The 24,614-nt window shown below is 56.4% G+C and overlaps 1 protein-coding gene and 1 long non-coding RNA gene across 2 annotated transcripts; one reads left to right on the top strand and one right to left on the bottom strand.

The window, feature by feature from the left end:
- The first annotated feature begins 2,016 nt into the window (after positions 1–2,016).
- LOC149913632 (uncharacterized) lies at positions 2,017–5,744 on the top strand. Its single transcript, XM_090128973.1, has 8 exons — positions 2,017–2,125; positions 2,281–2,342; positions 2,765–2,918; positions 3,118–3,374; positions 3,576–3,661; positions 4,155–4,249; positions 4,770–4,881; positions 5,201–5,744. Exons 1-8 carry the CDS (start codon positions 2,017–2,019, stop codon positions 5,742–5,744), a joined length of 1,419 nt encoding a protein of 472 aa, XP_089985099.1.
- A 2,847-nt stretch (positions 5,745–8,591) lies between these two features.
- Positions 8,592–12,812, bottom strand: LOC149913631 (uncharacterized). The gene is made up of 4 exons (XR_016460995.1): positions 11,757–12,812; positions 11,387–11,627; positions 11,084–11,163; positions 8,592–10,687 (listed from the first exon to the last, which is right to left on the bottom strand). It is a non-coding gene; the product is annotated as an uncharacterized LOC149913631 (long non-coding RNA).
- Between the last annotated feature and the right edge of the window lie 11,802 nt (positions 12,813–24,614).

The raw sequence follows: 24,614 nt of genomic DNA, 5'->3' as shown, positions 1-24,614 counted from the left end.
ATGAGGCCTTACCAGGGCAGAGTAGAGGGGGAGGATCACCGCCCTCGACCTGCTGGCCACGCTCTTTTTAATGCACCCCAGAATGCACATTTGCCAGTTTGATGGGGGCTGATAGTTGTAGGTGTAGTCACAAATAACTGGTTCTGTAGTGAGAGCTGAGCTTGGCAGTTCATCTTGGTTGTGCCGAGACTTGTTTTGCAAGCAGGTTTTCCACTTTGGCTCTGTATGACACTTTGAGCGGGTATGGAGTGGAAGAAACCCTGCAGAGCCTGGTGAGAATCAAAGCAGGAGAGAGGAAAAGTGCCCTTTGCAGCAGGGACGCCGTGCTGGCTCTGCCCATCGCTTCCAGCGCCGCCGTGGTCCTTCTCTGTCCAAGCACGTGAGCCAAGCACGTGGCCTGGTGCGTGTCCCTCCCTCCTTCCTTGTTCTCCATCCCTCCCCTTATCCATCCTTTCACTTCTGCCCACCCCTCCTTCCACCTTCTCCATCCATCCTCTTCTCCGTCCATCTTTTCACCTCTGTTCTCCATCCCACTCTCCTCCCCCCATCCTCCCACCTCCAACCCCTATATCCCCCCCCTCCATCCCTTCCATCTCCCCATCGCCCATCTCCCCCATTCCCTCCCCACCATCTCCTCCTCCTCTGGCTTTAGCACAAACTGGGAAAAACAAGGCTGTACCCCCAGAAGTTACTGCGATCTTAAATCCTAAATTAGTTAGGAGTGTGGCTATCAGGGATGCCTGGCAGAGCCAAAATGCAGCCCCAAAGGAAGTGAAGTTAAAGGCAGGAGCCAGCCCAGTCAGCGTAAAGCAGTGCCCTTTGAGGATATGAGACTGGAGAAGGATGGAAATCATAAATAACTTCTGGAGTTTGGATTACTAATTGAATGTGAATCCAAATACAGCACCCCAATCTTGATGATGAAAAACTGGATGGCAAGAGCTGTACTTTGGTATGTAAGACTTGAGGGCAAGTAATAGAACGGTTGAAGGTATGCTCCCAGCTGTGGCAAATCCATACATTTAATTAACCAACTTATGAATGAGTAGGTGGAGTTGACCTTCTGGATTTGAAAGGTGCCTTTTTTCAAATTGATTTTTGCCGGCTTTGACCAAATGAAACCTAAAATCATTTCTCTTTGAAGAGGAGAACCCCAATCCGGGGAGGAAAGACTCAGTTAACCTGGACAGTGTTAGCCAGGGCTGTGAGAACAGCCCAGTGAGCTGTTTCCAGGATTACAGCAGCACTTTGTCAGTGTACTGCTATTCCAATGAACCGACGGGCTGATCCCTAGAGGTGCTGACATGGTGATCAGTGAAATGTAGAAGGAGCATTTTCTGGCTGTGTGCAAAGATAGAATCTATTGCCCTTAAATAGAATCCTAATCAATGTCCTTCTGCAGCATTTAGGTTTATAATGTGTTTTCCAAATGCATTTTTGTTGCAAATCTCTAATGTGCTGTGAAGTACCTCACCTTCATTATAACTTGTATTTCTGAGTCAAAAGAATTGCACGCACAGAAAAATGCAATACAGAACTCAGTAAGAGGCAGTGGCAAATCTACTCTCAAAAGCCACATTCTGGGCTCTCCTGTTGCCTTCAACAATGAACTCAACAACAGGCAGTTTAGAACCTCCCCTTATACTCTGTTTTATGACTTCATTCATCGTGGATCAAAGCAGCTATATATAAGCAGAAATGCAACTTTCATTTCAGACTTTGCAAAAAATTGTTTAAATCAAGCTTCAGTTCTGAAATAAAATTGCACAGGAATCAAGGAAACTAACTATAGTGAAGTTTTCCAGCTGGGTCAGATTAAAACAGTAGACTGAAGGTCTTGGTGCCAGCGTCACAATGGGCAGCGGCCAGCACCGGCCACGCTGTCATCGCGTCGCCGTGGCGACGTTTGTGACACGGGCACCCGGGAGGGGTGTAAAGGCAGAGCACGCTGGTGGGTCCTGCATCCTGAAGGAGCATCTGGCAGAGAGCAGACGCATCTGAAGGATGAGCTCCGGCATGGCTGGCGCCAACAAGGAGCAAGCCGCCGGCACGAGGCGGAACGGGATGAGCGAGGTCGGCCCCGCAGCGAGGCGTGCCTCCAGACCGACACGCGCCGACACCGAAGGTACACGGGTCCACAGCCAGCACAGGAGCGGTGCTGCAGCCAACCTTGGCACGAGATGACACTTTCCATCTGCCACCTCGCTCCTGCCTGGCAGCGGTAGCGGTGCCGGGAAGCGGCAGATGCAGAGTGTGACCTGCTTTTCCTTTGCCCTCCAGAGCGAGTTGCCGTCTGGGATGCGGTGGCCGCCTATGTACGGGAGCAGCTGCTGCTGCAGAAGGTGTGTTGGCTGTCGGGTTCCTCCTCTCCCCATCCAGCTCAGCCTGGACTTCCTCTGAGTCTTCCCCTCCACAGAAAGAAGGAAACTGCCCCCACATTTCTCTCCTGGGCATCCCACGGGCTTCCTGCAAATCCTGCACGATCACTTGTGCCGGGCACTGTCTATCTCAGGGCTGATCCCGGTCTCTGGAAGCCTCTGGATCCCACGAGGCTGCTTCTGCCCTGCCTGCTGTGCTGCATTTGGGACGGCAAGGGGAAGGAGAGGACTGTGCAGCCCCTTCCCAAAGCCATTCCCGATGCCCTGGCTTGTGCCTCTGAACAGCGGCAGAGGGCACCTGAGCTCTGTCCCTACCTTGGACCCCTCTGGCTCTTCCTCCAGCCGTCCCATAACCCTTCCGCCCTTCCTTTCTCTTCCACTTGCAGGGGGTCTGGATTCCCACCTTCGGCTCCTTTGACACCATCTCCAAAGACATCCGCACTGAGGATGGGACCCTGACTCTGCGGTGGCCCGTGTTTCACCTGGCTACAAATCTCATAGCCACGCACCACCTCAAGGCCCGCAGGGAGTCCCTGCCAGGTAGGAGGGGGGATCAACTTTTGCTGCTTTCATGGACAGGGCAAACGGCCAGCGCCTCCATTCTCAAAAGCAAACCTCCTCCTCTGAGGAGCCTGTCCAATCATGAGGCCGTTCTGGCTGATGTCCACCAGAAGCTCTTCTAGGCAAGCACCTGTAGAAAACCACCCGTATCATCAACTCTGTCCCTTGCATTTTTCAGTCCATAGGAAGGTGGAGCCCCTGGAATACAGCAAGGCAGCCGCAGCTGCCTCTCTGAGCTGCGAGACACTCAGGACTTGCATCCAGAGCACCGTGTCCCTGCTCTCCGGCTGCCTGCAGAACGGGGAGAACGTTGCTGTTGTCCTAAAGGACATCGGCGTCCTCCACATCGATGGACTGACGTTCCAAATGAAATTCTTCTTTGACTTCCTCGAGAAGCTATCAGGGAAAGATACATTCAGAAGAGCTGTTTTCAAGGTGAGCTGTGTGGTTTCTCCGTGGCCCAGGCACTGCCGTGACCCTTGCTGTGCCCGCACACGGCCCACCAGGACCTGGCCAGCTGCTCGGGCCGTGCAAGTGCTGTGCTGCTGTCAGCTCTCCCCGCCTTGGGCTCCTCGTGTCCCCAATGCCTCAGCCTTCACGAGGACGTCCCACATCCTCCGCGTTTCTCCCCTGCAGGCCCCCTGGCTGCTGGACACGGTGGTGTCTCGGGTGGCACCGGTGGCCTCCATGGCGCTCTCTGGCTGCGCTGTCGTCTTTCCCATGTGAGTATGTTGGTGGCTGTAGCTGCTGCTTGATGCACCTGCTCAGCTCTCGTTCTGGAGCGCTTGTTCCTTGTGTCCATGAGTGTCCTGCCCATGAGCATATGTCACAGAATCATAGAATGGAAGGAACCCTGACAGGGCACCTAATCCCACTCCCCTGCAGGGAACAGGGACACCTACAGCCAGATGAGGTAACTCTGAGCCTGGTCCAGCCCGACCTTGAATGCCCGTCCGGGCACCCACCACCTCTCTGGGCAAGATGTTCCGGTGCCTGCCACCCTTCTGTCAAAAGCTTATATCCAATCTAAATCTTCCCTCCTGCTGTTTGAAACTCTTTCCCCTTCACCTATCTCGACTGACCCTGCTAAAGACTTTAGAAAGTCGTGTGCTTCATGCAGCATGACAATGTGCCTGGGAGCAGGCAATCAGAGAGAGCAACAAGGATTGCTGGAGCGCTGCGTCACACCGGTCGCTGTCTTCTCCTCTCGTACAGGTTTCAAATGGAGTTTGTACCCAAACCACCGCCCACAATAAGACGCAGGTCCTCAGGAAGCATCCCTGGTCAGGAGAAACCAAATGGCAAGAAAGGTAAAGCAGCTGCCAGCTCCTTTCCGCGGCACGGGCAACCAGCTTGAGATGGGAAATCCCTTGCTGACCATCAGCCAAGGGCTCTGACTTGTGTCAAAGCTTCACGCCAGCTCAGCACGGCCTCTTCCCAAACTAAGGAATTGTTGGCCTCTCACAAACTAAGGTGCTGGGTGTGACGTGCCCTCATCCCTGGCTATGGCAGGAGGATGTGTGGATCTTAGGCCCCGCCCTTCCCTAGCAGAAGGATATGGTCCCCAAAAGCCACCCTGCCACCTCATCGTCACCACCCAGCTCCTCTTTCCCAAAGCCAACGTCACTAATGCAGTCCCAAAACAGAGCTGAATTGCAGAGAGGAGGAGTGGGGCCAGGGATGGTGTCAGGAAGGGTCCGAGGGCGGTGCAGATGTCAGCAGTGGGGGGAGCAGAGCGTCCCTCTCAGATGTTCTGGGAACAGGCCTGAGAGCCCCTTGTGAGTGAGCCAAAGGGTTTACGGTGAATCTCCTCTGCCTTCTCCATTCCAGTGTCATTTGCTGACCGTCCAACCTTCATCAAACGCTTGAGCTCAGACAGCATGGATGGAGGACAGCTCAGAAGGATAAGGAGCTCACTGCTGAAGGAGAGCTCCAAGGCCAGGTGAGGCTGGAGGCTCTGGGCTGGGATGTGCATGGGGGTGACACAGCGAGAGCCCGTTCCCTAGCCCCAAAGGGTCACTGTTGGTGGCCGCCCAACAGTGCTGAACGCAGCAGCACCCACCGTGCTGGGATGGGGACGCCAGGAGCCCCCCGGCTCACAGGGCTGGCCCCTCTCCGCATCCCAGGAGAGCCACGGGGCAGCCGGCGAGCAGTCTGTGGGGAGGGCTGCGTTGCAGCCAAGGCTCCTGGCTCAGGCTTGCAGCATGCGGCCCCAAAGCCATCAGCCACTCACGCGGACCCCTCCCGCTCTGTCCTTTCAGTCCGCTGCCACCCATCCGGAGGGCGTCTGAAGCCCAAGAGCAGCCGGTGACCTGCGAGCTGCAGGGGGAGGCAGTACCATCAAGCAAACAAGACCAGCGCCGAACACTGGGAACCAAACACGTGAGCTTCCTTGATGAAGTGCAGGAAGCAGGAAAAGCCCATCGTGAGGATGCGGTGCAAAAATTGCAGACAGCCAAGGCCGCACCCCCTCAGATCACCTTGAGGCCAGCAACACCTTTCAGAAGAAGATCTTCCTCAAGGGCTGAGTCTACAGAGCCTCAAGGCCGACCATCCAGGCTCCCACTGGCTTGTGACTCGGTGAAACTTCTCAGGCAGAGGGCAAAGAAGATCAGGCCAGTGCAGGATGCACTGGGGCAGATGGCAGCATCACCACTTCGTGGGGAGTCCAGGCTGCCTGAGGAGTCTTCCATCACCCGACCTGGACTGCTGCCACCCATAAAAGAAGAAACGGGGTCTCCCGAGTGCCAGCCTCCAAACACCAAACCCCCAGTCCGCAGGAAGGCCACACCCTACCCACGCTGATGCGGGCATGGGGTGCCCACGACACACACAGCTCCACTGGAGGCTGCAAAACAGATGCGTCAATCCCATCTGCATCACATCTAATACTAACCAGGCTGCCCAGGACCCATCCGACCTGGCCTTGAACACCTCCAGGGACGGGGCATCCACAACCTCTCCGGGCAGCCTGTTCCAGTATCCCACCACTCTCTCTGGAAAGAACAATCCAATCTGGCATCCAATCTTCAACTCAAAACCACTTCCCCTTGGCCTGCCATTAGCTACACCATCAAAGAGTTGACTCCCCTCCTGTTTGTAGGCTCCCTTTATGTACTGGAAGGCTGCAAGGAGGTCACCCCGCTGCCTTCCCTTCTCCAGGCCAACAAGGAGATCTAGAGTGAAATGTAGAGGGGCAAAACCATCAATAAAGCCTTATCAGGGGCCTACCCTTTAAAAACCTCCAGAACGCCTGTGACAGTGTCATTGCGCCTTTTGACGCCAGCTCTTGTGCTGGTGGAGGGAGAAAGAATTGCGAGAGGGCATCAGAGCGTCTCACGGTGCTTTGATGCCCAGGGAAATCCAGCACAGTCTCTTCTGTCTTATCTGGATCACAACTTACGGGCTTTTGGCCTGGCAGGGCCCCTTTGGCCGGCTTGGAGAGGTCTGCAAATGCAGAGCTCCATGGGCCAGCCGGCCGGCCACCTCTCGCCTGGCAGTGCTCCCCTGAACGGCCAGCCGGCTTTCGGCCTGGCCCAACTGGCCGGCCAGGAGGCTTCAGGCCTCGGAAGGCTTCCCCAGCCAGTCAGCCAGCTTCACCAGAGATTCCGGATCTCCCTCAAGGCCTGAGTGCATTTATGCAATTCATTTTAGCTAGGAACTCTAAGCTGCACGTACAGAGATCCACTGGCTGTGTTTGACAGCGAGTCAATAAGAAAATAACCATCACAGAGGGACCGTTTAAGGCCACTGAAATCAAGTTGTTTCTGAGATGTGACTTGTCTGCCTCTTTACCTGATAATAACAATATGAAAATAAAACAAAAGATAATACAGTATTATTTGTTTCTCTGTATTTTAAAGGTGATTCAAAGCTTTTGCTCTACTAAAAGTAATCTTACTCAAGACAAGGCTCTGGGCAGGAAACTGGAAATAAGACGGTGGACCAGGTGACAGAACAGGCAGTTGGCAAAGGCTTTAATTCCAGATGGCAAACTTAACATCTCTGAACCTGAGGCGGAACCTGTAAAATATTCCAGAGAGGACAGGAATCTAATTAATGATTTAGGAGGGAAGAGAGCAAGCTGACAGAGGGGTGCGCACCCAGATGGACACACTGTTATGCCCTTCAGTATCTTATGGGAGTGGGTTCCAAGGAAGATGATAAAACGTACTCGGGGAACAGACACTACAAAGGACAATCCTAGTACCAGGAACAGGGCACAAGTGGGGCTATTGGGAAAGGGAGCCTTCTGGGGCAACAATGGCAAATTGATTTCTCGGAACTCCCAAGAAAAGGGGGGTATTGCTGTGTGTTGGTACTGGTAGCTTCTTAGGGTGGCTGCAGGCATTCCCTTGTAGAACTAATAAGGCACAGGAGGTAACTGAAGTGTTGTTGCAGGAGGTTATTCCAGGATGCCAGGGAACTACTTGTGCTGTCAAGGAAAGTGCAGGGCTGAAAGTTAAACTCATAAAGAAAAGATGAGTTGGTTACTAATTTGCTTTATCTCAATGTACACGGGAGGTGTTTTAGCCTGGGAAGAGACCTCCTTTTACAGTGTAACTCCTCTTACAGGTTCCGGGTTCTTTAGCAGCCAAAGGAGTGGCTCCAAACAATGGGACGTGGGTCCTGTACCCCCGGGGCCACCCCCACTGGTCCCCATGGAGGGAGTGGGGCCTGGGGGCACGCTGCTCGTTGAGGCAGAAATCATATTTTCCTGTTGATCCCTCCATCCACCTGTATTTGCATCCATCCTTTCATCCAACAATCGTTCCATCCACCCAGTGATCCTTCAATCTGTTTTTCCCTCCCTCCCTCCCTCCAACAGTTCTCTCCTCCATTGGTCCCTCTGTCCATCTGTTCCTCTGTTCCAGCAGCCTCCCCCTGTTACCCACCAGAACCTCCTCTGGAGCTTTGGGGATCTCCCCAGAATGGTGCCTTCAGGCATTTTCTTGCTCTCCTGCAAGTGCTCATTTTCTGGTCCCTCTCCCTTGCATCACCCCATCCCTTTGCTCAGCAGCCCTCCCCAGTCTTAGTTGAAAGCCTCCCTTGTGAAGCTGCCATCCTACTGACAAAAATATCCTCGCCTCCCTTAGGGAGGTGGGTCCCATCCCTTCCAAGCAGACACCAATCCGCAAATAGGTGCTGCAGACACAGAACCCAAGGCCCTGCCACCAGCACCAGTCCTGCAGCCAAGGACTGGCACGCACCACCTCCTTTCACCCCTGTCCCACAGCACCCCTGGGCCCCCACACCCTGGACTCCCAGCCCGAGAGCTCTGCAGTCCCTTTGGATGCCGTGTTACCCGCGCCCACCTTTCTTCCTGCTGGCCTTGCACGGTGAACCACACGAGGTGGAAGGTTGGATGGACCGCATCCATCGCTTGGAGGCACCTCAGCCTCCTCTCCAGCACTGAGGGCGCTGGAGCTGCGCTGGAGCTGCCGGCCCTTCTGTGGGGCAGGAGCGTCCTCTGCTGCCAGGATTCTCCAGCTTCAGTCCGTCACCAGCTGTGAGGCTGTGCCGTGGGGCTGCAGTGCGGGGCCTGCAGCTCAGAAAAGCCCCTGAGCACTGCGGAGACAAGCAGGCGCTCTCTGATGCCTTCACAGTGTTATTCGCTGTGGGAGAGACATGTTGTTTCTGCACTGGATATTGAGATGGACAGTTGAGTTAAAGAAGTGGAACATAACGCGTTTGTATTCTGTAGCTTGTCTTTAGGAGCAGCTGGTGTGAAAAGTAGAAATATCATGTACATATTAGTAACATCTTTTAGAAACATAATTACTGAGCTATGCCACAAATTCTTCCTTACAAAGTTGCAATAGGTCTTAAATCTTTTAAACAATGTAGGTATAGTATTCTGAACTGGAAAACATTGTAAGACTGGTAAGCCAGCAAACGCGAAATACATTTAACAAGCTTTCCAGGAGCCAGGGCCTTTACACAAAGCAGAACTGTCCCACGCTGTGGCAATGTCAGGATGCCACAGGCAGACTCCAGGATACTCCCCTCTATCCTCCCTCCAAGCTCATCTCTATGCAAGGACAGACGGGTGACCAGAACAATGACCCAGTGTAAAGGGCACAAATGCCAGGGGGGTAATTAAACAATTAAGAGGTTAGGTTTATGTTTATGTTGTAAAGCAGGCATCCGAAAGTGATGACCGGATGTTTGTTAAGAAAGCCATGGTTAGAAGGCAATTAACCAATCAAGATATTTGTGTTTGGATGGCAAGGATTTGTGTTTGCTTGGTATTTGTGTGATTAGTGAAGCGTCCCAAAAGAGTGTGAACCTGCAGTACTCAGCCAGTGAGGAACCAGGGCAGAAAGAGATCAGCGTTGGGCAATAGGGGATAAAAGGTGGAGCACTGTTTTCTGTGAGCTCCTGCTTGCAGGAGGCCCAACATGGCAACTGCAACTAAAATCTGCTTTATCAGAGATACCGTCCTGGAAAATTATTTGGATACTTCCAACATCACCAACAGTTACAAACACCTGCAAAAGCAAACAGGAACCACGTCCTGTAGTGATAAGAACGCACAGCTTAGCAGACAGGAGCGTAGGGCTTGGGAGGAAGTTGTATCTCAGAGGTTGGTAGAGAATTTCACATCATGAAGGCAGCACCAGCAGAGTTTCTAACGGCAGTGCTATCCAGGAGTCCCAGCAGGAGGTGCTGGCACATTTGGTACGTGACCCCAGCACAAGGCAGCTCAGCATGAGGCATCAGGCAGAGCTGATGAGATGTGCGTTATGGACAAGTCATTCTTTCATAGGTACCATTCCATGACAGAAATTAACTGAGAGCAAAGGCTTGACACACACACCTGATGGTTTACACTCCCCCCAGTCAGGGCAAACAGACCAAGACTATGAGGCTGACCTGCAACCAGGCACAGTGCAGCTCAAGTTCCTTCTGCAGTCACTGGGGCAGCTTCCCCACCTCCAGCCCTACAGGCAACGTACACACAAAGCGCAGCACGGCTGGTCGTGCTCCACACTCAGACAGCAGGTTGACAAGTTGGAGCTTTACAAGGACGTGGAGATCACTTCATGATCTCTGCCTTCCATGCTGGAGCAGCAGCCAGTTGTACTTAGGTTTCTGAAGCCCCTTTCAGTCTCAGGAGGGAATAACACAGCCCAAATGCAATGGATGCAATGGGGCTCTCTCTAGGACACCTGCTGCCTCAGAAGAGTTCCCATCTCCTGAACAGCTATGGAGCTCCTACAAAAGCATCCCACACAAACAAGGAAGGAAAGAAAAACCCAGGACACTGGGGAGGGGCCCTACCTCTCAGCAGGTGATCCCTGTTCCGTGTACAGAGGATGGACATAAACTGCACCTCATCTGTTCCCCATTTCTTCTCCCCCACTTCGTATAGGCACTTACAGACATGGATGACAAAGTAAGGCTCATGGAGAAGACTGGGTGTACAGGAGATCTTTAATTCCTTGGAGCTAGAGCACTGCTGGCCCGTACTTGTCTACATCATGGATATTTTCCAACAAGCACCAACCAGGCACGGCAACCCACAACCAAAATGTCATTGCCCCTGCCAAGTAACCAGCCTGTCTAGAGACCTCTCATTAGAGACTTGCAAACAAGACTAGAACCATTATGCCCATTTCACAGGTTGGCTTCTCTTCACCACGCATCACATGAACAAGAATAGATTGGGAAGCACATTACTTCATGTTACTTACACACCTGAGCATCCTGCTGAGCAAAGGCATCACTCCCTCATCTCTGTTTGCCTGCAAAGACACAAGGATAGAAGACTCAGTTCACCAGAGCATCTACTGGAAACAACTCCTGAGAACTCCCCATTCAGGAACAGCTGCTGGAGATGGATAATGGAGTGCACCAAAGGGAACACTAGCTTACAAACACAGTGAAACACAGCTCAGGTGTGCTTCGGGCTTCCTTCTGAAACAAGCAGCAACCCACTTTACTGGGATATTTACAAAAGGGCCCACAGCACTCATGCACACCCAGAGTCAGAGTCTCCTCCCTGCAGAAGCTGGGTTTGAGGAGCAGGCCATGGGACACACAGGGAGAGAAAAAGCCAGCCTGGAGCTCCTCACCACTGAGTGCAGAGCTGTGCCCACAGCTCTGAAGATTCACCCCCTCCTCCCCTCAGCGTGGCTCACCGCTGCGAGGGACACGAGGACCCTTCGAAACATGGAAGATGTGTCAGATACGATGTCATCCTCAAGGGAGCAGCCAGATTCTAGCAAGAACATACACACAGCACCCATTAGGAGCAGGGCCACCACCTGGGTGCTGCCCACAACAAGATTTAAGGCAAGATTTAAGATACCAGCAACTGCTCGTGACGTGCAACCAGGTTTCTTTAATAATAATTTAGGTTAACGATAAATAAGAAGACATACATAACAAAGCAGTAAGTCCTTGGCCAGAACTTAAGCAATACGAAAGGAAGACTTCCAAACCTTCACAGCCCTCCTTAGTTTGTGCACGTCATACATGGTGGTGGCAGTCATCATCCCAGTGATCACTCTCTCAAAACTCCCACTCAGCTTCAAGTCACTTCAAGTCATCAATCAAAAAATCAAAGGCCAAGAGAGGAGAAAGGAGTTGGCAGAAGGTACGGCCTTCGAGGACAGAAGGAACTGAGCTATTCACCACTCCTCTTCAGGCTCCAACCTTCCTTGCATCAACAACTGCTCTGAACTGAACAAGAACAAAACAACCTTGGTCAGGTAAAGTCTCTGCTGACCTTTCTCTTAGGGAGATTGGGTCGTTGTTCGCTTTTCACCCAAGTGACACAACCACGTTCACACATCTCTGCAGACCACCTACCCTGCCACTGGTGCTCTTAGAGGTGACCAGAACTCACTGACGTTGGGAAACATTTAGTTTGGTCAAGACGTCGATGATGGCATCTTCATCCGTGCCTGCAAGAAAGAAATGGAAGCTAGTCAGGCTGCTTGCACAAGAATCACAAGTGCCCTCTGCTCTTGTGCCACCTCCAGTCCCCTACACAGCCAGCTCTCCACAGCCCCAGGACTACAGCTATGCACACAAAGCTGCCAGGACCCACACCGCCAGGGCAGCTGCATTTCGGGACATGAAGGGCAGTTCTGTTTCCACTTTCCAAACATCTTTAGGGCAGTTGTGCAGCAGAGCAATGCAAGCAGCTACGCTTCCCTCTAACAAACCACCAGAGCAGCCATTCCCAGTGCTGGGGAAAAAATAAAAGCTGACCCGAGGAGGGAGGGAGATCGACTTACCAAAGCCCTTCATGGCCTTCCTGAGAGCCTGCGCTTCTTGCTCAGCACTGAACCCTGAGACCCCCTTGATTGTTGCCTAAGGCCACAAGAAAAGGATTTAGCAAAGGAAGGCTTGCCCCGATGCACACATAGAGTTGAAATGAAAAAAAACAAACATAAAAGATGAACACAGAGATGATCAAACTCCACCCACACAAGTGATATGTATCAGGCTTCTGTCTCACGCAGCAGCCTATTCTAGTGGGACTTTCCAAGCACATCAGAAAGAAGCCACAGGGACACAACTACACGGAGAACATTTCTCCACATTGCTGCCCATGGAGTTATCTGGTTTCCAGTGAAACAAAAGATGGACCACCTGCCATCTGTGTTCAGGCCCACCAGGCCCTCTTCCTACCAGTTCTCCATGTCAGTCATAAAGCAGCGTGCTCCCATCATAGCCCTAGTCCTGACTTGTAGCAGGTAAGGACCGTTATTCTGCACCATTACTTTTGCTCTGCTCGACGCTGGTGAGGCTGCACCTGGAGAACAGCATCCAGGTCTGGGCTCCCAGTACAAGAGACAGCTGGACATACTGGAAAGAGTCCAGCGGAGGGCTACCAAGATGGTGAAGGGACTGGAGCACCTCTTGTACCACAAGAGGCTGAGAGCGAGGGGCTGCTCAGCCTGGAGAAGGGCAGCTCAGGGGATCCCACCCACGGCCACCAATCCCTGCAGGGAGGGGCACAGAGGACGGAGCCAGGCTGCATCCAGCGGAGCCCAGCGCCAGGACCAGAGGTTGCCACCACACAAAACAGCGCTCAGCTCCACGGAGCCGGGGCTTTGGAAAACAGGCACGGGAACAACCACTGCACGGGCGGAACGCTGTGGGCTGAACCAGGAGGGAGCAGCGCGCCCAGAGAGTTGATCTGCAAAAATCCTTTTTCCAGAGAAGCCGCGCCGAGTTCCCGCAACACGACGACCGCAGGCATCGCCGCGGGCAGCCGGGCCGTGGCCGTCCGGGGCGCGCGCGCTGATGACGCAATGACGGCGCGACCGCGGGAGGAAAGGACCCCGCGCCCTGCACCCGCCCCGCTCGGCACACCGACCAATGGCAGAGCGGAGGAGGCGGGGCCGAGCGCGGGCTCTCCGCCAATGGCGGCCGCGGCCGCGGGCACCGCCGCCGCCCCCGTCCGTCCCCCGTCGGAACGCAGCCGATCTCGGAGGGGGAACCGCGCCGTCCTCCGTCGTGGCGGCGAGGCGCTGCCGGGCTGCGAGAAGCGGCGGCTGACCGCGAGCGGCGGGACCCGCCCGGTGCCCGGGAGCGGCTCCCGGCTGAGCCGGGCGGCCCCGAAAGAGAGGGAGCGATCCCACGGATCGACTCGCGTTCGAGCCCGGCACGGAGTCCGGCGGGCGCCTTCGCTTCTCGCTCGGCTCCGATCGTCGGCGGCGCCGTGCTGAGCTGCTGCCCCGCAGCTGCCGTCTCCAAGCGCCGCTTTCCGTCTGTCCGTCTGTCCCCGCGCGGAGCTCCCGGAGCTGCGCGAAGCCGACGTGGAGCCGCTTCGTGTTGGCCCCGAGGAGGGAAGCTGTGAGGGGGGAACGATCGTTCGGACGGGAGCCGGCTGGGAATGCGGTCATTTCTCTGTGGGTTGCTCTGCGTGTTCAACGATTAAACGTTCAGCGTTCGTTTTGCTACGTCTCTGCCCGCGGTCGTTTCTGCAGCTCCACGAACCCACCGCGTCCAGTGCCCACCGCTGGGGAAGGACGGGGCGGCGCAAACGGCCGCGTCGTAGGGCTGCGACCACCAGCCCCGTTCCTCCCCCCGCGTCCCCTGCCCTCCTCAGCACCGCGTGGGAAATGTTGGGGTGGGATTCTGGGAGAGCTGGGGCGGCTCAGCCTGCAGAAGAGGCTCGGGCAGATCCCGGGCACGGCCATCGGTCCCTGCAGGGAGGTGCGGAGAGCAGGGAGCCAGGCTGCGCCCGGCGCTGCCCAGCAGCAGGACCGGAGTCTCGCGCTGCAGCACAGCAGGTTCCCGTGCAATGCTGCCACCGCCGCGCTGCTGCTCCCTGCTTGCACTAGGCATGCTGCAGAGCACGTGCAGACGGTGCACGCCACAATCCCCCAGTTTCCCTGTTCCACCCTTTCTCCAGCTCCAGACCCCGTTTCCACCTCACAGAAGCCCCGCTCACACCTTTCCCCCCTAGAAGCTTCACTAACCCCTTTCTCCCTCCCACGACCTCCCCTATCCACCCCTGGAGTCATGCAGAAGAATCTGGAGATGTGCTAGAGGGGTTTGGGGCGTGCGGGGGGGGCCCCAGGTAGGTCCAGGGAGTCCTTGGATTCATTCAGAAGGGTCTGCAGATGTCCAGGTAGGGTCTTGAGGGTGCCCAGGGGGTCTCCAGGATAGTCCCAGGGATCCCTTGAAGGACCTGGAAGCTCCGAGGATGGGCCCAGGAGTTCCCAGGAGCCACTGGGATGATCTGGAGATGTCCCACCAGTAGAGTCTGGTAGGGTCCAGAGAATCGTCATGTGAGGCTGAGTGGTCCTGGAGTCATCCAGAAGGGTCTGGGGATGTCCCAGAGAGAACTTGGAGGGTCCAGGGGATCCTCACGTTGATCCAGGGAGTCCTCGGATTCATCCAGAAGGGTCCGCAGATGTCCCGGAATGAGCCTGTGGGGTCCACGGAGTCCTCAAGTGGGTTCAGAGGGTCCTGTAGTCTTCTGCAAGGATCTGTAGTCTTCTGAAAGGCTCTGGAGATGTCCCAGAGATGTCTTGAGGTGTCTGGGGCTCCTGGACTCATCCAGAAGGGTCTGGAGATGTCCCAGAGGGGTGTCGGGGTGACCAGAGTGTCCCTAGTGGTTCCTGCTGTGCTCCAGTGTTCTCAAATGGGGATTTTCAGGACAACCTCACATAGTGACATGTTCTCAGTCTGCTCTGTCCCCGTGAGATCGCCCCCAAAAATGTCTGTTTCCATTAAAATAAATACAGAATCACAGAATTGCCAGGGTTGGAAGGGACCTCAAGGATCATGAATCTCCAACCCCCCTGCCACACGCAGGGCCACCAACCATTCCACCTAATGCTGGACCAGGCTGCCCAGGGCCCCATCCAATCTGGCCTTGAACACCTCCAGGGACGGGGCATCCACAACCTCCCTGGGCAGCCTGTTCCAGTACGTCACCACTCTCTCCGTAAAGAATTTCCCCCTGACGTCCAACCTAAATCTCCCTTCCCTCAGCTTAAAACCATTTCCCCTTGTCCTGCTGTCACTCACCCTTTCAAAGAGTTGATTCCCCTCCTGTTTGTAGGCTCCCTTTAGGTACTGAAAGGCTGCAATGAGGTCACCCCGCAGCCTTCTTTTCTCCAGGCTGAACAACCCCAGCTCTTTCAGCCTGTCCTCATAGGGAAGGTGCTCCAGTCCCCTGATCATCTTCGTGGCCCTCCTCTGGACCCTCTCCAACAGCTCCCTGTCTTTCTTGTACTGGGGGCTCCAGACCTGGACGCAGTATTCCAGATGGGGCCTCACAAGAGCAGAGTAGAGGGGAACAATCACCTCTCTGTCCCTGCTGGCCACCCCTCTTTTGATGGAGCCCAGGATCCCATTTGCCTTCCGAGCCGCAAGGGCACGCTGCTGTCTCATGTTAAGTTTTTCGTCTACAATACGTCAATTTTGTTCTATTTTGTTGTATTCTGTTGTATTTTGATGTGGAACAGCGTCACGGCTGTTCCACATCGAGGTCACCCTGTGTCACGGTGTCACCTGAAGACAGTGACACTCAGTGCCATCCAGTGAAGGTGACACCACCAACCCCATGTCACAGCCCACGTGTCCCCCGACTGTCCCCAGCCCCCCTCCCTGAACCCCTCCTCGCCACCTCTTCAATGAGGATGTCACCGCGCTGCAGTTGTGCCACCATGGCAGGGGAGACAGCTGGGGACAGTCTTGGACAGCCAGGGTGACAGCGTCACCTGGCTCCAGGAGCTGCAGGATGCTGATGGGGCTCTCGAGGTACGTTGGTACGGCCCCGGGTTCCACGGTCACAGTGACAGTGAGAACTTTGGGGACAGGCGGTTGTCCCAGTGTCACCCGGTGGCCTTGGGCCTTGTTTCCGTGGTGCCTAGTACGGGGGATTGGCAAGAAACATCCATTCCTGAAAGGAAGTGGGGAAAAAATACAACAAAATTGACATAGCTTATATTTTAATGGAAACAGACATTATTGGGAGCGATCTCATGGGGACAAAGCAGCCCGAGAACGTGTCACTACATGAGGCTGTCCTAAAATTCCCCATTCGAGAACTCTGGAGCACACCAGGAACCACTAGGGGACACTCTGGTCACCCCGACACCCCTCTGGGACATGGCCAGACCATTCTTGATGAATGCAAACACTCCCTGGACCCGCCTGGGGACACCCTGCATGCCCCAAACCCCTCTAGGACATCTCCAGATTCTTCTGCATGACTCCAGGGCTGGATAGGGGAGGTTGCGTGGGGGGGAAAGGGGTTAGTGAGGCTTCTAGAGGTGGAAAGATGGTCTGGAGTTGGAGAAAGGGTGGAACAAGGAAACTGGGGGATCTGGTGAGCCAGAAGCCCTGTGATGCGGAAAGGGGGCCTGGGGGTGGAGAGAGGGGATTTTGAGGGGGAAAAGGGGAGAAAGAGGCTTCTGTGAGTGGAAAGGGGGCCTGGGGGTGGAGGGGTACATTGTGGTGGGGAATACTATGGAGGGGAACTTGAGGGGTTGAAAGGGGAAAAGGGGGCTTTTCAGGGCAGAAAGGGGGGTCTGGGAGTGGACGGGGGATTGTGAGGGGGAAAAAAAAGGTGAGTGGGGTCTCTACTGGGAGGAAAGGGGGTATAGGAATGGAGAGGGGGTGGCAGGGGAAATCTGGGGGTTGTGGGAGGTTTCTACGGGTTGGAAGGGGAGTCTGGGGTAGACCTCAGGGGAGTACTGGGGGGAGAAGAGGAGAGTGGGTTGCCTATGGGGTTGAAAAAGAGTTGGAGGGGAATTTAGTGGGCTGTGGAAGGGAAAGGGGTGAACAGAGCCTCTACAAGGCAGAAAGTGCATCTGAGGCCGGAGGGAGGGGTGGGAGGAGAGAGCCAGGGGTTGCGGGGGGCTTCTACTGGGCAGAAAAGGAGTCCGGTTGGGGGGAATGGAGGTCCAAGTGGGGGAAACAGACTCCAGGGGTCAGGGAAGAGTACACGGGGGGGGTACAGGGGGCTCTAAGGTCAGAAAAAGGGGCCAGGAGGTGGGGGGAGAAGGGAGGACACGGGACCCTGGGGGTCAAAGAGAGGGGAATAGGGGAATAATCGGAGACTCTGTGGATCAGAATGGGGGAATTGGAGTGGGAGTACCTGGGGGAGGAGAGGGGATTCTGGGGGTCAGATAGAGGGGACTGGGAAAGTGGGGGAACTCTAGGGGACAGAATGGGGAGACTCGTGACGGGGTGGGGGGACACGAGGGATTTAGAACGGGGGGCTGGGGAGGGATCGGGGGGGGAAGGTGCAGACAGGTGGATCCTGGGGGTCAGAATGGGGGAGGCACAGAGGGGAGGGGTGGAAGAGGACTACAATGATCAGAACGGGGGAACTGGAAGGAGGGTAAACGGGGGGGCGGAGGAGCAACCCCGGGGGTCACACGGAGGGACGGGGGGGTTGTGGGCGACCAGCGGCAGGGGGAGGGGAGGAGGGCAGTGAAACACACGGGGTGGGGGAGGCGGGGAGACACAGGGCAGCCGCCCCCGCCGAGCGGAAGCCCCGAGCGGCACAGAGACCCCACGGGGCAACGCGGAGCGGCACGCGGCCCCCAACCCCCTTCACCCCGGCCCCCGCCCCGGTGCCCCCCCCGAACGCCCACCCGTCGAAGCCGAGGCGGCGCTCGGAGCCCCGCGGTGCCCCGCACCACTTCCGCACGGCCGCCTCCCGCTCGGGTCGCGGGGCTGATGACGTCACTCGGCGGGGACGGCGCAGGCGCCGCGGCAGCGGAGCGGCGCAGGCGCGCTGAGGCGCCGTCGCTACGGCGACGCCGTCGCGCATGCGCCGTCGCCGCGGGGCCGGCTTCGCGCGCTGCCATGAGGGAGGGCGCGCCGTCGCCACGGCAACGCGGCCTGCACGCACGGCCTGAAGCCGGAGTGGGGCTGGAGGGACGGCGGGGGGCGAAGATGAGTGGGGGGGAACGGAGAGCCCTCAGGGATCTCCTGCGGAGCTGGGGGAGGGGAAGGGGGAGGGCGGAGCTCCGGGGATGGCGGCCCGGAGGGAGTGGGGCTGTGGGGTGGGAGATCCGCAGGGAGACGCAGTGGAACGCTGGGATCCGGGCAGAACGTGGAGATATGGGAAAAGGAGCACCGGGATCTGGACAACACGGTGAGAGCTAGGCTGAAAGGAAGCAGGGAAAGGAAGAAAGGAAAGTGAAAAAGAGAAGAAAGAAGGGCAAAGAAAGGGAAGAAAGACAGGAAAGAAAGAGAGAGAGAGAGAGAAAGGAAGAAGGGAGGGAGGAAAGGGAAGGGTAGGAAGGGAAAGGGAAGGGGAAGGGAAGGGAAGAAGGGGAAGGGGAATCTCCATCCCCTGTTGGACACAGGGGGGAACGCAGCGAGCAAGGATCCGGATCAGGCTGAGGTACTCAGTGCCTTCTTTGCCTCAGTCTTTCCCAGTGAGGCGGGTTGTTCCCTGGGCACACAGCCCTTTGTGCTGGTAGATAGGGATGGGGAACAGAATAGGCATAACCCACGGCGAGATGGCTTTGGACCTGCTCCGAAAGCTGCACGCCCACACGTCCATGGGGCCGGATGGATTGCAGCCTGGGGTGCTGAGGGAGTTGGCAGATGTGGCTGCAAAGCCGCTCTCCATCATCCTTCAGCAGCCCTGGCTAAGCGGGGATGTGTCCCTGACCGTCCCTGAATGCGTCCAAAAGACGTCTGGCTGTGGTGCTCAGGGACATGATTTAGTGGTGGGTTGTTAGAGTGAGGGGAGGATGGTCAGGTTGCGGTTGGACTCGGTGATCTTTAATGTTCTGTAGTCCCCCAGGTCCTGCAGGGCGGCGCTGCATTCACTGAGCAGCAAGGCGTGGTGCAGGGGATGTACCGCCTGTCCGGCGTCCGGCAGTTACGCCTGCCAGCTCAATAAAAGCTGTCCCTAAGATGCTGTGCTGTGCAGCTGTGGAGCCACACTGCTCCGCAACAGGTATAATGTGTCCTGATTAAAAAAATAATAATAATAAAATAAAAATTTGGAAATTGGTACAAAACACAGCAGCGTCACTTTAAAATGCAATTTGTGTTTTCATTGCCAGGGGTGTTACAGCCCAAAGGTTATAAAGAAGTTAATATAAAGGAGGATAAAATACAGATGTTCCGTACAGAAAAGCAAAGAGGAAAGGTTGTGAGGGGTTTCCCAATGAGAGGTAAGATTCCAGAAAGGGACATGTAGAGAGAACCCAGAGGGATACTGAGGCAAAGGTAACAGTGACTGCTACAAAACCAATGGTACAGAGAGAGAATTCCCTGCCAGGAGTAGCTCACAGTCCAGTGATAAAGATTCACAGCACTGGCTGCAAGCTGTGTTTTAATTAAAAACGCTAATTAAAAACAATCTGGATTTCTGAGTTAGCTGTACTTTTAGTAGGGGGGGATGGCTAAACGGTGCTGCAAAAGAGGGGTGCAAGAAGGGGCACAGCAATGGGGGGTTGTGCACAGAGGAAGCGATGCAAAGCCTCATGCAAACCGGAGGGCTAAGGGGGGTGGCAGGCTATTGGGGCCACAGCAACGAAGCGGGGGGGGCACAGGAAGGGAAGCAGGAATGGGAACTGGTGGGGGGAGGAGGAGGAAGGCAATATGGCCGAAGTGTGCAAGATGGGATGGTGTTTTTCACAGCAGGTGGAAGGGTGGTGGGCTGTACACGTGTGTGTGGCACAGGGGGTGGAGCCGAGCGCAGTGGCCGAGTCCTCCCTGGGCAACGTCAGGTGTCAGCAACAGCAGGAGAACTTGGAGCACTGCCTCCAACGAGAGCAGTGCCAGGATGGCAGCTTGGTGGTCCAAAGCTGCATAGTTTCTACTCTGGACCAGTAGTAGTGCAGCAGCTCATGGAATGTCGCTGGACAAATCAGGCCGTGCGCTCTTTGTCAATCCCTAATTGTGACTGTTTTTTCTTGACTGCAACTAAACTTGGGTGGAGCGGCTGTGGGGGCGGGGCCTCGGGGTGCTCTCTATTGCCATAGGGGATGGGATTGGGATTGGAATTGGGATTGGGGATGTGGGATTGCGATTGGGGTGAGGGATTGAGATTGACAGGTGGGTGATGGGCTTGGGATGAGGGCCTGGGAATGAGATTTGGAAGTGGGAGTGGGATGTGGGCTGTAGGATGTGGGGTTGGGATGTTGACTGTGGGCTTGGAATGTGAGATTTGGCCCTGAGGGTGCCCTCAGTCCCCTCATCAAATCATTGATGAAGGTGTTCAATAGGAGCAGCCCCAGTACTGAGCCCTGGGGGGCAGCACTCGTGAGCGGCAGCCAGATGGCAAATCCTGCTGTGTGTGTACAGAGTTGGTTGGGTCCCTGTCTGAAGACAAAACCGGCAGGACCCAAACAACGTGGGGGCAGAAGAGCCATGGCCTGGGAGCTGTCTTTATGCCTTTCTGCACGTCAGGCCCTGCTGCTCCTGCTTCACCCCTGCATGGGAACTGCCCCTGTCGGAGTCTCTTCTGGCCAGGGCAATTCCCCTCCGTCTACCCGTGCCTGCTGCCCATCCCCACAGCAATTCATGGTACTGGGCAGCACAGGAAGCTGTGTGACACACCCTCTGCATCCCGCTGCACAAAGGACTGCAGGGAGAGAGGAAGGCTGGGGCTGGTGGTGGCAGCAGAGGGACACGGCCATCTGTGGTGCCCCATCCTGCCCCAGAGGCAGGTATGAGGAGCTGGGGGCTGTGACAGGGCCCAAATGACTGCAGGCAGAGGGACACAGCAAAGGGAACACAAAGCTTTTAATAACGTATCATAGAAAACAAGGAGTCACAGTAAGGACGATAATCCTAAAATTCCCATCCCACAAGAGTTCATTGCCAGATGACGTCCCATCCCACTGCCGCGATGACTCCGGAGGACAGCTTGGTTCTGGAAAGGAGGGATGGGGCCGCTGGCGGTGCCTCTGGAACGCTGCCGCTGCTGCCTGGTGCTGTGGGGCCGGCGAGGAGCGCAGGGTTACGGGTAGCCATACTGGTCGGCTATGGCCATGTCTATCTCCCGCTGCACCAGGAACTGCACGGGGCCGATCTTCATCTGCTGGGCCGCCCGCTGCCGCTCCTCCTGGGCCAGCTTCTTCATGCGCTCCCGCTCGGGCCGCTGCTCGGCTGTGATGGGCAGCGACACCTCCATCACTATGGGTACCGCACCGCCGCCTGCCCGTGGCCCCACGCAGGGCACAAAGTCCCCGGGGCGCTGCGGCCGAGGCTGCTGCTGGTGCAGCACTGGTGGTGGTGGTGGTGGTGGTGGTGGTGATGGTGGTGGTGATGGTGGGTCCCTCCGCAGCGGTGAGCTCCTCTGCGGGGACGGGCGCAGGCAGCTCGGCGCCGTCTTCTCGGCAGTGCCCCCCTTTTGCCCCGTGCTGCCTGGAGATGCCGGCGCTGCCTTGTCTGTGCCGCTGTCTTGGGGCCGGAGGGCAGCAGGGCCGGTGCTGGCCGAGGGTTGGGGCTGCGCAGAGGGTGGCTGGCGCACCGGGCCCACCACAGTCACCCTCTGCCCCAGCGGGTGCACGACCTGGATGGATTTACACAAGTGCACGCGCAGCTCGCTGGCAGTGCCCGCTTGCCCGCTGCTGCTGGCTCCTGCGCTGGCCCCAGACAGCTTCGCTGGGCACAGGCGCTTGCGGCCTTTTCTCTCTGCCCTTTCCGTGCGCGGCGGCAGCTTCCCTTTCCTGGCTGGAGCGCTGGTGGTGAGCTGCTCCTGCTGGGAGCTCTCCCCTTTCTGGGGGGTGCCGGCAGGCGCAGGGCGCTTGGCCCGCTTGGTGCTGCCCCTCTTCTTCTTTTCTGCCACCCGGCTGGGGACAGAGCCCGGTGACGGGGGCGAGTGAGCCGGAACCTCCTGGGGCTCCATCTGCTGCACCTCCTCGGTGGGCTGTGCGCTTTGGGCTGAGGGAGGCGTGGTGACAGCCAGCGTGGTCGGCCGTGGACTGAGCCGGGCACTCGCAGGTGGCGTGATGGGGCGCAGCTGCGACAGCCCACACTGCAGCTCAGGCAGGAACCCGGGGGATGGTGGGAGCCCCCAGAAGGGGTCGGCGGGCGTCCCGGAGGCAGGCTGTGTGCTGAGCTCTCTGCTGTCCCTGGGGTTGTCAGGGAGCTCAGCGACGAAGCATCCTGGGGCAGGGCTGCCGGGGTTCTCATGGGGGACCTCTACAGCTCTTGCCACGTCTGAAAATGCAAGAACATCCCCCAGAATGGTGATGATAGCCTTCCCGCACCCACTCTGTGCAAACACGCACCTGCAGCTCTGCAGCCCCCAAACTCACCGTTGATCCAAGACAGCAAACCCTGGATGTCCGTGATGTCCTCCAGCACATCCGAGCTGGTCGCCACTGCAGGGAAAAGCAACAAAATCCCAAAGAGTCAATGCCAGCTCACCCGTACCATGTTCACAGTAAGGGATCTAGGCTAAACATTGGCTTCCCACTATCAATCAGGACAGGAAAGGTAACCGTAAATCCCCGCACCATTCCACAGATGCACTGCTTTTGTCCCTACAACAACAGATTGTATGTTGATTTCACAGACACCAGCAGGCAGAGAAGTATTGTCCAGTAAGCCCATGTCCCCCCGGAAAGCAGAAAGGTGCTACTTTGATAGCCCAAACACAAACTGACACAAACACTTCTCACTGCCCCTTCCTGCACTCCAAACGGATGCTTACTTGACATCGCCTACAGCACTGCAACTGCAATCTTCAGCTGCCTTGACTCCTGAGTTCTCCTTCTGGACAGGAACCCTACAGAAAGTATCAACAAGTGAAAAATCAGGAGGAAGAAGCATTGTCCCAGCTTTCTTCTGCCATGCAATGTAGTCTCTGGAGGGGGCAATGCTTGGACATCAGCTGGCTGCAACAGCTGCCCATCACTAGCTCCAGCTTGTGTCTGACTGCCATGGCTTCTGTCAGCAAGTGCCCCCCGGTCCCCTTTTCCCCCACAGCTGTGCTGATCGTCCATGTCCACAGCTGAGCAGCTGGCTCTCTGCCGTGACTGCAGCGCGGTGCGGTGAAACACCTGCTGGGTATGGCACACCAAGCAATCCATGGAGCAGTGAGCCACAAGTTGCACTCTGTGAAGTCTGCGCTCTGCTTCCTTGGAAAGGTCTGACATGAAGGTGGGGCTCGGCAGCAGTTTTCCAGGGGAGGAATGACATTTCATCATCCTCACCGAATCGTGGGATGGAATCTCAACAAGAACCCATTTCCTCTGGATACAGCCAGAAGGGCACTGCTGGAGCTGGGAACTCCTCCCCAGCCCAGCTTTTCTGCTGAGACACCTCCCGGCAACCAGCCAGCACCAAACCCAGCTCACCTGGTCACTGCTCAGCCCGAGCTGTGCCCAGCTCACACACACGCCGCAGCGCTGCTTCCAGTGGGCTCTCACAGGGTGATCTCTCTCAAGAAAAGCACAGAGCTCAGTCTCTGCGTGCAGCACGCTCACCAGAGCACCAGCTCTGCTCACCAGCTGTGGCACAAACGCTCCCACCCTGGCACCGACTGTGACCTCAGCGAGTGCCTGCATCGCTTCTGTGCTCTCATCACAGGCAAAGGGAGTGGTCACCTCCTAGACCCACGTTTTAGGAAACCAACGCCAGGGTCACCCAGTGGGGTGAATGGGGGTGATTGAATGGGGGTTAATTGAAGGAAAGCAACAGAGAAGTGAAGATGACTCTTGTGCAGCCCAATGAAAACGCAGTATGGCCTCGTAGTGGTCAGAGGAGTCCCAGAGGAAGTAGTGGGAACTGGGAGGAGTGCACAGCAGTATGGACCAGAGAAGTCCAGTGTGGCAAAGTAAAACCCAGTGAGGACCAGTATGGGCTCAGAGTGGTCAGTGGAGTCCTATAGGAATGAGTAGAAACCAGTGGGAAGCACATCTGTGTGCCCCAGGGCCAGTCCTGGCCTCTGCCTCTGGCTTTGGGCCCCAGGGCTGGTGCTGGGCTCTCTGGCTGGCGCTTCAGACTTCAGGGCCGGCACCAGCCTCTCAGGCTGTGGCTTCAGGCCCGAAGTTGGTGCTGGCTTCTTGTGTTGTGGCTTCAGGTTTAGGCCCAGGACTCGTGCCAGCCTCTCTGGCTGGGGCTGGGCTTTAATCCCCAGGGTGGTGCTGGCCACTCAGGCTGTGGCTTCAGGTCCCGTGGCCAGGGCCAGCCTCTCTGGCTCTGTTTGTAGGCCCCAGGGCCACTGCTGGCTTCTCTGGCAGCATCTTTATGTCCCAGGGCTGGTGCCAG

Source organism: Phasianus colchicus, chromosome 35 (assembly GCF_987193195.1).
Source record: "Phasianus colchicus chromosome 35, bPhaCol1.hap1.1, whole genome shotgun sequence".
Classification (NCBI taxonomy): Eukaryota; Metazoa; Chordata; class Aves; order Galliformes; family Phasianidae; genus Phasianus; species Phasianus colchicus.
This window is presented reverse-complemented; position numbering and strand designations above follow the sequence as displayed.